This window comes from Gadus chalcogrammus, chromosome 3 (genome assembly GCF_026213295.1).
Source record: "Gadus chalcogrammus isolate NIFS_2021 chromosome 3, NIFS_Gcha_1.0, whole genome shotgun sequence".
Lineage (NCBI taxonomy): Eukaryota > Metazoa > Chordata > Actinopteri > Gadiformes > Gadidae > Gadus > Gadus chalcogrammus.
The window spans coordinates 10,127,360-10,139,083 of record NC_079414.1 but is presented as its reverse complement, the minus strand read 5'-3'; the positions used below and the strand labels follow the sequence as shown (position 1 = coordinate 10,139,083).

General features: G+C 39.9%; 1 protein-coding gene across 2 annotated transcripts; it reads left to right on the top strand.

Annotated features, from left to right (window-relative positions):
* Positions 1–349: 349 nt before the first annotated feature.
* LOC130379228 (tetraspanin-5) lies at positions 350–10,259 on the top strand. Of its 2 annotated transcripts, none has more exons than XM_056585927.1 (11): positions 350–460; positions 629–794; positions 2,225–2,275; positions 3,074–3,220; positions 3,618–3,788; positions 4,388–4,513; positions 5,775–5,822; positions 7,008–7,124; positions 7,481–7,542; positions 7,648–7,700; positions 8,012–10,259. In XM_056585927.1, exons 2-10 carry the CDS (start codon positions 711–713, stop codon positions 7,658–7,660), a joined length of 819 nt encoding a protein of 272 aa, XP_056441902.1. In that variant the 5' UTR covers positions 350–460; positions 629–710; the 3' UTR covers positions 7,661–7,700; positions 8,012–10,259. The 2 variants fall into 2 exon arrangements, with proteins under 2 accessions (XP_056441902.1, XP_056441903.1); XM_056585928.1 differs by having other exon boundaries at positions 406–534.
* The last annotated feature ends 1,465 nt before the right edge of the window (positions 10,260–11,724 follow it).

Here is an 11,724-nt window from a genome sequence, read left to right as displayed (position 1 = left end):
TGCGAAAAGTTTGAAATGACAGGTTGTTCTAAGAAAGTAGTTATGGAAGTCATATTGCGCAATTCCTGATGGCATTATTGTTTATAAATAATAGCTACAAATGAAGTAACAATTCCTGTATAAAAATATTAATTATAATAATGACCAATGACGATCAATGATCTCAATATTAACGTGTTATTTTAGATAAAAATGTTGTACTTCACTGCAGACATTAACAGAATAATATAAACATAGACGATGTTCGAAAAGTTCTGGGGTAAAGGCATGAAAGTGAGCGGTCGGATCGCCACCGTTAGAGGAGGAAGTCCCGCCCCTTCGGTTCTCCTGCGGGCCTCTATTCGCTCCCCAACAAGTCACAGAGACAACAGCAGCCGTATCGAGATAATGGATCAGAGCGCACACATGCGGTTTTAATCGGGGTTGCTTCAGTGGAATATATTTTTCTCGGTTGTTTGAGGTGAGCCGTTTACAGCTGGAAGGGGAAACAAACACATCGGCGAGGAACACATTGAATCGACATCCCTCCCCTGCGTAATTTAGACACATTTTTGTCCATCGACATGCAAGATGTCCTTCATAATTAAACGCTAACGTGTTATTAACGACGCGTTTGTCGCTCTTGCAGCGGGCGGATCGAGAGCGGCCGAATCTGTCAACACATACATGTGATTCATTGTAAAGCGTGGCACATTAGTCAAGGCGTCCAGATGATGTCAGGGAAGCATTTCAAGGCTCAAGAAGTCAGTTGCTGCATCAAATACTTCATATTTGGATTCAATATCATATTTTGGGTAAGTAACCTACCGCAGAGACCTGTTTGTGGCGTTTAGCTCCGTGCCATCTCAAGCATAACTGGGAAAGATCTCCCTCCCGACCCTTTAGTCCGTCATCCCCAGTCTGTCTTTTGTTTATTTTTGCATGAAAGATAACTTGGGCATCAGGCCATATGGACATATTGTGTTGTGTTCGCTGCTGTCGGTGCATTCCATTGTCACCACAGATGAACCACTTCCTTTCATTGTTTCATTTTATTACACATTGCTGACAATGATCGCTATTACATGTCGATGATGATGCATTGATACTTCGCTCAAATAGCCTCTCTTGTGCTCTGCACATATTAAGCGATTGTTTATCCCAAACAGTGTAAAAAGTGTGAATGTAGTAGGCCTTGTTATTTGTATAAATTATTATTTGTGTGTGTTGTCATCAGCTAAAGCCAGTAAACATACATTTTCTGGCCTATCCAACATGTATTTCAATACATGCATTTATTATAATAATATATAATTATTATTATATATAGAATATAATATGATCACTATAGTGCCATCAGGGTATTCACATTATCCATCGATTTACAGCTAACCGTACACCAAGTTTAGTATAACAGACATTAACCTATCTGACACAATCATTACGTCAGATCCAGATACGTTCTATATATTATAGTTATATTGAAATAACACAAAGGCTCAATTAATTCTCTGAATTAAGACTTCTAGTCTATCTCACAAATGGCGGGGGAAGCTTGGATTGACCTCTAGGGTCTTACTGAGGGAGCGACCAAGAACTGAGACTTACTTTTCTGCAGTATTCAAACTTAAAATGTGCTTACGAGTCATATTTGTGTCTCCAAAAATATATGATAAGAGACAGTTTGAGGCATTTAAAACTTCATATCATCAAATTAATCCCTTAACACGCAATAAAAACACTGTTACTACTGTTCATTTTTGGGGGGATTTCAGTCATCATTCATGAATCATGAAAGACTTCATGTCTTTTGAATTACGCTGCACTTGACCTTTACAGATCTCATACAATCCAGCATTGTCAGTCATACACACGTTTCCTCAAATGAAAACAAGTGTGGCCAATCTGACTATCTCTCTCACATGGCCCAGCAGAAATGCTCAGATGATTACTGTCCTGAGATACACAACAACAGACAGCTACAGAAAAATAACTGCCGGTCTCTCCTCTCTATCCCCTCCATATCAATCTCTCTCTCTCTCTCTCTCTCTCTCTCTCTCTCTCTCTCTCTCTCTCTCTCTCTCTCTCTCTCTCTCTCTCTCTCTCTCTCTCTCTCTCTCTCTCTCTCTCTCTCTCTCTCTCTCTCTCTCTCTCTCTCTCTCTGTCCCTATGCTCTGGTTCTGCCTATCCCCTCTCTCGGTCTCACACTCTCCCTCTCCTCTGTCTATCTGCTTTCCCCTCTCAGTTACTCGGTGTGGCTTTTCTTGGCATCGGATTGTGGGCATGGAGTGAGAAGGTGAGTTTTATTAATGAGCTATGATTCATTATTCATTCAATCTATTCAATGTCCTCGTCGGTATAGATTGCCACTCTTTAGCGACTTTCGATGAATTAGTGGTGATGAGCGCAGTCGCCCGGCTCGGTCGTAGACTTTACGATCAACCTGAATCCCGAAGGAGAGAGAGAGACGCGAGGTGAGCTCATGCTGCTGCTGCTGCCGGCTTCACTGAACCACGGAGGAATGTTCTGCTGTCGTGTGGGAAGCCCTTCTGCACAATGACTTGTGAATGAACCATAATACACACACTCTCTGTGTTCGGAGTGTGGGCGGAGTCGCCCTAGTATACTTGACCACAGTTTACAGTTGTATACAGTATCTGAATTGACTGTATTTTATAGGGCGAGCCGTACATGTTGAATTATAAAACATGATGTCTGTTACCCTGCTCCTCAGTGCAGTTTATAGTCAATTAGTACAATGTAGTATGCGATATAAGTACATATACTACAGTACGATATACTGTATGAGTATGTATATATATATATATATATATATAAATATATAATATGCATTGAAGTAAATCATATGATATAATATTAATATGCAATTGAATTACATCATATGATATAATATGCAATTCAAGTACATCATATGATATAACATGCAAGTACATAAAATAACTTTGTGGTCAGGTCACGCGATTTATTCCAATCGGGTCCTCACATGGCATGAGAACATAAAGCCTGTGTGTCCAATTTATGTCTGTGTTCAAACTGGAAACTTGCTCATCTGTGTTCCTCTCTTCCTCTGCAGGGGGTTCTGTCCAACATCTCGTCCATCACCGACCTGGGGGGCTTCGACCCGGTGTGGCTGTTCCTGGTGGTGGGGGGGGTGATGTTTATCCTGGGCTTCGCCGGCTGCATCGGCGCTCTGCGGGAGAACTCCTTCCTGCTCAAGTTTGTACGTGGGCAGCCTCCAGGTCTCTGCACGTCATGTGATCACACATGTGACCGATGAGACTTTAAAGTCACAAAAACAGATTTTGAGAGGAAGAATGAGTTGTGGCACTTGTGTTGCTTACAGAATGTATCTGCTTGGATTTGGTGCTACTGTGTACCCATAGTTTGCTCAACGCTAAGCCATGTTGTTTTTAGCCCTGCGCTACTCTGCACTCTTTTCTTGTCTGGTTGTTCTTGGGAACTCGCTGGTGCAGCGCTTACATCCGACATTTTCTTTGGAGTTACCTAAATATTGAGTGTATGCTTAGATTGTGCTCAGTCTCGCCCGGAATTTGCTTAGGGTGAGAGCAGAGTTGCTAGCTAAAAGGCCGACAGCACTAAGTATAATTGCATTTCAGTTCTCGGTGTTCCTGGGCATCATCTTCTTCCTGGAGCTGACGGCCGGGGTGCTGGCCTTCGTGTTCAAGGACTGGATCAAGGACCAGCTCAACTTCTTCATCAACAACAACATCCGGGCGTACCGGGACGACATCGACCTACAGAACCTCATCGACTTCACCCAGGAATATGTGAGGATGGGCTGTTGAGGCTTCATGTATCTCTGCAATGCACTCGTCTATCTAGAGACAAGTCCACGTCGGACGCTGTACAGTTTGGTCCCCCGTAACAATGGTGGGCCCTGGTGCAGTGTTGTCCACAAACATCAAATCAGCGGAAGGATGTGTCTGTAGGTCTATCGATTGACGCAGAGCAAAGCTTTGAGCCTTATAACACCAAAGTGGTCTAGTTGTGCGTCCTACAATTGAGAGCTTTCTCCAATGTTAAAGCAATAAAATAAAACAACCGGAAAAAGTAGAACTTTAAATGTTGTATTACTGATAATTTAATATGTGTGTTTATTCGATTTGTACGGTTTCCACCTTCTTAGCATTGTACGTCATTATTTTTATCTGGCATGTTAAAACATTTTTTTTAATTTTCAATGGGCTATGATGGAGCTTATTATTATAATTTTTAGCGATTGTACTGAGGTGTGTGTGTGTGTGTGTGTGTGTGTGTGTGTGTGTGTGTGTGTGTGTGTGTGTGTGTGTGTGTGTGTGTGTGTGTGTGTGTGTGTGTGTGTGTGTGTGTGTGTGTGTGTTGGTTCTTTATCTTGTGTCCTTAACAGTGGGAGTGCTGTGGCGCCTTTGGGGCTGACGACTGGAACTTGAACATCTACTTCAACTGCACAGACTTCAACCCCAGTAGGGAGAAGTGTGGCGTGCCTTTCTCCTGCTGCACCAAAGACCCGGCGGTAAAACCCTCTCCAGAACCTCCCCAAGACTTCAACTAGCCTCCCCAAGACTTCTCCTAGCCTTCCCAATACTTCTCCTAGCCTCCCCAAGACTTTTCCTAGCCTCCCCAAGACTTCTCCTAACCTTCCCAAGAATTATCCTAGCCTTCCCAAGACTTGTCCTAGCCTTCCCAGGACTTATTCTAGCCTTCCCATGACTTATCCTAACCTTCCCATGATTTATCCCAAGACTTCTCCTTGTCATGACTTCTCCTAACCTTCCCATGACTTCTCCTAGCCTCCCCATGACTTCTCCTAGCCTTCCTATGATTTCTCCTAGACTTCCCAAGACTTTTCAATGTCTTCCCAAGACTTCTCCTAGCCTTCCCATCAGTTTTTTGGTACAGACTTAAAACCACGATGTCTGCAGTCTATCTGTAGGCAGTCATGAGCAAGATTCCAACCTCCTACCAGTTCCCAACGTTATCTGAATCCATTCACTGTAGGGGGCTGTGGGAAAACTAATCTGCCAAACGGGTAAATTAAAGTTTAAGCTTTTAGTTATTCAAATCTGTAAATATATGGATTTCAATATGTTAATATTACGTACAAAGAATGATACAACTGTGGAATACAGAATCCCTATATATTATAGTTTGAGTATATATCTAATATAGTATAACTGTTTCAGTATAGTTTACAGTAAGGCCAGGCCAGGCTAGCATCCTGGAGTGCTGGCATGTTGAAGGGGATGGTCTTTATCCTGTGCCCTGTCACTGATAGCAGAGCAGCTATCTGTGTCCTGATGAGGCCCAGTAGACCCAGGCAGCTCTTCAGCTGTCATCAGCCCTGGTCTGAACCCATGATTTCCAGTCCCTCTCAGAAACAGAAACAAGAGTTTGGAAGTGGTTGGAAGGAAGGCCGTTTATCTGACGGCTTGGGGATTTCTTTTTTTATTTGTTCTTTTAAAACAAAGAAAATGTCCACTCATTATGCTGAGTAAGGTCCTGGTTCTGCTGCAGTAAGACAGACATAACTTGTATGGAAGAACATCAGTTTTTGTTTCTGTTTTTGATGGCCTATTGAGAAGTGTCTAGGATAATCTATCCTAGTCCTCAAGTAACAACAAAAGTTAAGAAAAGACTATAAAGGGTTCCATTGGTAAATGTAGTTAAATGTCGTACAGTATTTGTGTCCTTCTAAATGGTCACCACAAGGATATTAGGGTTTGAAGAGAGGCACATTGTTCTGTTGAATAATATAATATTCTTTCTCTCTACAGGAGGATGTCATCAATACACAATGTGGCTATGATATCCGAGCCAAAACGGTGAGTCACATCATCACACACTTTAAGAAAACCCCTCTTAAGGCAGCCAATGGAACCTTTGAAACAAGGATTCTAGAACATTCTGCTGGAACATTCTACTCAGAGTAGGAGTTGTGTTGTTCTAGCTGGGCATGGCCCACTGAGGTCATCAGGTACTCCGCCCTGAGTACAATATTGCTCTTATAGCTTGCTCTCCCCCTAAAAGAAAAGGCTACTGGGCCAGTCCTCAGCCCAGTCTTGGCTTTAGCATGACTCATGATAAAGATATGCAGTTTTCCCCCCTTTCCCCCAACCCACCCCATCTTCTGCTTCGGCCGTTACATTCCATATTGAAAATCCATTTTCAAAATTGTGTAAAATTTTATAATGTTTTCTTTTTACTACTTACTACTTTATTTCAGCCCACCTGAATTTGACTTCAGGAGGGGTCATAGGTTAGGATCACAGTGATGGGGTAACAGGTTTTCTGATTAAATAAATATACTATCACAGGAATGTCAAATTCCTTGATATTTGAGATCGAAACAATAAATTATTACGAATTGTAGGTTTATTTGGTCTTTTTCTTTTAACAACTCTCTGCTGCAATACATTTATTCACTCACTGTCACTAGTATGAATGATCTAGTAAAAAAAAAAGTTATTTTATCATATCAAAGCGTCCAACCACACAAAAACATTGAACATAATGCTGCTCATTCTCATTCGGGATCCAAATTACATAAAAACTTCTAGTTCTTCTAAACCTCTAGAGGAAACCCCGTTACTATAACAACCATAAATACATCCACCAACAGCTGTAACCCCACAGTATCTGTTTGTGTCGGTGTGGTGTAACATGTCATTATCTCAGCCACCGCTTGTTTGAGGAAAAACATGCTCAGGAAAAGTCTTTGGAACAAGTGGTTTCATAGAGGATTTCTAGCAACAAATACTTGATTATAATAGATGGTCATTATATATTCCCACAGCACTTAAAATAAATATTTGAAAGACATAAAACACATTCATTCATAATCATAACAATGATTAAAAAGTTTAATTAATTTACAGTATGTGTTATCTGTCTAACCGCTACAACGATGTTCTTGCGTGTTGGTGTGATGTGTATGTCTACTGTATGTGTGTGTATGTCAATGTGTCCATATGTGTATGTGATATATGTGTGTGTCCTTCTGTTGTCAGGACTCTGAGCAGAGGACCTTCATCTACATCAAAGGCTGTGTTCCTCAGTTTGAGAAGTGGCTGCAAGACAACTTGACGGTGGTGGCAGGAATCTTTATAGGAATAGCATTACTACAGGTGGGGAGTCAATCAGAACCTAATGCGCTAGGTCGGGGTCTTTGTGGATGGGGGTTCTAATAACTATCTAATATTAGTGGTTGCATCATAATTCTATCAGAGATTATACACTATTATTGGTTATATTGATTTGTATATCGGTATCCATGCCTATAATTCAAATATAATAATAGCAGTAGTGTATTAATAATTCTAATATCCCTAATTATGTACATAATAATTCCTTTATGATGTAAAGGAATGATTTAAATATAGACTTTATTATAATAGTTGCGTAGAAATAATGATTACATGTCAATAATTATTTTGCATTCATAATGACGATATTGTTATGTTTCTCTGTTTTTCTTTCGCAGATATTTGGGATCTGTCTAGCGCAGAATCTAGTGAGTGACATTGAAGCAGTCAGAGAAAGCTGGTAGGAACCATTTCATTCTTTCAGATGCTGCAAAACAAAATAGAATTAAACTTTGCTCTATAATATGTCGAGTTGCTCTGACATTTTTATTTTTCTATCCTCCAGTTTGTTCACCTAGCATTTAAGGATGCATCTGAGATGCTAACAGGAAGTACCAGGTAAGGTCATATGCAAACTTTATATAATCTGTGTCTTAAGGAAGATAAAATACCGTGTACTTTATTATTCCAAGATGAAAATGAGGGTTTCACATAAAATAAAACATAAAATATTGATATAATCACAATAAGGGTATTACGAATTTAAAAATCTTTAAAATAAAGACAGTTGAGGTAGGCATTAATCAAAGTGATATGCAACTTCATTACTTGACATTATTGGCAGAAGTGTCTGAAAGACTTTAAAGAATTCATTCTATATTCATCAAGTCTAACAGGGTAATGATATATATATGGTATTCACTCCACAGAGGTCAGCAGTTGGACGCCAGCTGCCCGGGGGATTTCAAACTGACGTTATATGGGCTATGTCCAGACTGAGCCAAATCTCATGGTAATGATTATTTTGTTAAAGTCCTACATGTGATCCCCTTTAAGAAGGAAGCACAAGCTCTAAGAACTCTACCACAAACAAACAAAAAATCCTCTGTATTATAACGCCAACGTATCACCAATGTAAGCCGCAGGTATGATTGTAAAGTTGCTATAGTGATTATGGTTGATGTAGCAGATGTGGAGATGGGGGAGGGGAATCTTTATCGTGCGTACAGAAGACTGATTTAAGGGGCTGTACTTCCTGTGTGTAGGAATGATAACAGGGAGGGCTTTTGGGGAGGTCTTAGCGGTGGTGCTTTTATGCTCTATGACTTCTTCTACCTATGTCCAGTTTTTTGTTGGTTTGTTGGTTTGGTTTTACCGCTGAACCTGGGGGGGAGGGTGGGGGGGCTGTGTACAAACGTGAAGTGATTCTAGAAACGCATGCCTCTTGTCTGTTGATAGGACATTGGCTCTCTTAACCGAGTTACCTTAATGTCAAGTATTTTAAAAAAGTGTTTGTAAGATAACTAGTATAGAGCGACATGGCCGATTAGCACTTTTAAAAATGTCACTGACATTATATTTTCTTCAGTTATAACGGAACAAACTGAGCTAGTATTAGGACCTGTAACTCTATATGAACACTAATTCTAACTTCAGTAGCACCATCAAATACTTACACAAACGTGATCACTTACTAGAAACACAGGCCTGTTTTGGGTGACTTTTGAACAAGCTCATTGTGTGCCAGTTTTCCTCTTTGCTATATGCTATCACCTCTTTCCCTTAACCATAACCTACCAGGTGTACTTCGTAGCTAGTTGCAACATACAGCAAGTTGTGTCTAGATCTCACAGGAAAGTCCCAAAAAAACTTCTTTCAATATTCTGTTATGCCTATATAGGCTATATAAACCTAAACGATGCTTGAAGCACCTTATTTCATTCTAGGCATATTTCATCAGACTGATGCAAAACGTGTATCTAATTGCACCCAAATAAAACAAGCCATTAAACGTGTATTTTTTAGTTTTCAACTATTTGAATTTAACATAGCTTGCCCACAAGAGGGCACACTTTCCTCAAACACCTCATTCGACCCGCCTTTGTTTAAAATCCAACTTTGTCCCTTTTCTTAATAAAGGATTTGTATTTCGGCCCATCCCCTATATATCATGTACTGTATGTAGAGTATTTCATTCAACTACCAACTTGAATTTATTCATTTATTTTGACTGATATATATTAATTTCTCCTCATTTGTCATTGATCAAACCTGCCTATGTGAGTGTTTACCTGCATTTGATGTGTTTGTGCTTTTATTATTTTTAAACTTGGGAAAGGATTGTTAACTCCATAATATGTTTTGACCAAAATCATAATTTCGTTATTTTAACTTCTTATGAAAATGTATCTGTAAGAAAAGTGTTTTCCACCAGCTCATTTACTATAGCTGGAACAGCCATTATGTGAAGTGCGCTACCTCCAATTTGGAAGCGACATGAAACAACCTGAGGAAAAATATATAATTTGTAATAATAATAATAATTACAAATTATACATTTTTCCTCAGCTTGTTTCATGTCGCTTTCAAATTGGAGGTAGCGCACTTCCTAACTTCAAGAATAAAAGCAACAGTTCAATGGAAAGGCTGACATTGCAGGTATTAGTCTTCAGGATGTGTATTGATTTGGGCGTTCAACCTCCAGACAAAAGGTACTGGGTTATAATACCATTCAAGCATCCTAACCTGTAAGCATCCTGGAGCATGATGCCTCAACCCTTCTCCTTAACGATATGTCTCTGAAGTCACTCCAAGTGACTCTGGATTCATGCAAATGACACCTAATTAGTGAACAGCCGTCTCTGTGCTGTGGGGATGTTTCTCACGAGATGTTTACAATTCATGAACTCGGTACTGTTGAATATCCCCCCCCTCTCCCTTCCCCTTTCAAAGCCTGATATGATTGTTGTGGGTCTTTACCACCATGTTATTCCTGACCACCGTGTGCCATACGTGTGACGCTGCCATACTCCTGATTGTATTTTGTGTTCCGTTGCCAAGGTTTCATGTGTGTCGCAAACCCGTGTAAATTAGCCTAGCTCTAAGGGGAAAGATGTAAATATATCTCAATAAATGTGGATCTTTCTATATAACGAGGACTGAAGCAGTGTGTTCTGTTCTTATTGTGCATATGTCGTTTATATCTTTCTGTGTAAATGAATTCAATTGCAAATTATACAACGTTGAAAAAACATAGGCCTAACCATTATAATATTTAGGGAAAGTAATTAACACAGGAAATAGCCTACCCATGTTAGAATTCCTGTGTTTAGGTTTAGTAAAGCACAGTTACCTATTGCCACAAAGAAGCTTCCTATTATAGGAGGTGTTCATCTGAACGTTGGTAGAATAAACACCTGGAAATACCCACACTTGGGATGATGTCATCGTGCTGCGTTATCTATTGCATCACGCGTCCTTTGAGTGGCGCACAACTACGTGTCACTACTTCAGTTAACACACACGCACGCACGCACGCACGCACGCGCTGTCTGCAAGGTCATCAGCTAAAGAACTTGGAAGAATACTGTGTGTCTGCTATAAGTCGACTAATACTGACACCCACTGGCGGCTTACCAAAACACACTGATCAATATCAATAAAATGTTGATCCATTGATTTTTTTTTTACCTAATGTAGAAAATAAATATGGTTACAATCAATCCTAAAACCATTAATTACTGGTACTTTCTCCATGTTTCACAACTGCTGAGTAAATGTTGAACTCATATTAAAGCATTTAAAAATGAATGACGTGCCCAATTTATGATAGATTATCTGAAAAGCATATCAGAATGGACTTGATTGATATAAAAAAAGTTATCACTAATGGGAGTAGTAGCCTACTAGGATTATCCATCTAGGGAGAACGCCAACGGAAAGTCGAGATATGTTGGGTCATTGATGGAGATATTGGCTGAAACAAAAAACCCACCCAAGTATGTTGATTAGAGCTGACACATTTTCATTGATAAATTGGATTGGTTTAAGTTGTAGGCCTATACGTAGCTGTTATCATCAGTCTCTCCCTAAGTGTGACGTAGACGACACCCATGCTGCGGCGTTTCAACACATTATTTGGTTTGTTGTTGGTTGCTGGATTGTTTTGATATTTCACTGGATTTTTCCTTATAGCGACGTCTTTCCAACGTGCATAGTACAACAATATAGCCACGGTTCATTCATACCCGATTCAAGAAATTAGGTCAAAGGTGAAGTCGCCCAATCGTACCTTGGTAAATATAACATTCATATGTACCCCATATAACTTATATAGCCTATTGCAATAACAATACCTTCAGATGTTAATGGGACTATTCAACGCAGTCGTATAGTCAGTAAGCCTACATATGAAAATACAAATGAAAAGTCGATTACATTTATGCGATCTCTACCATTTGATTAATCTAATCAATTATATATAGCCGATACTGTCGATAGCGCATGAGCTGATCAGTCATATAAAAAAGCATCCCCTGGCGCACCGGATCTATCGATAGTCGAAGTGATTGTAAAAAATCTCTGCTTGACGAGTTAATGATTGGCTGCTTATCCGCAGTAGGCCTACTTAGCGTGGAGTTTG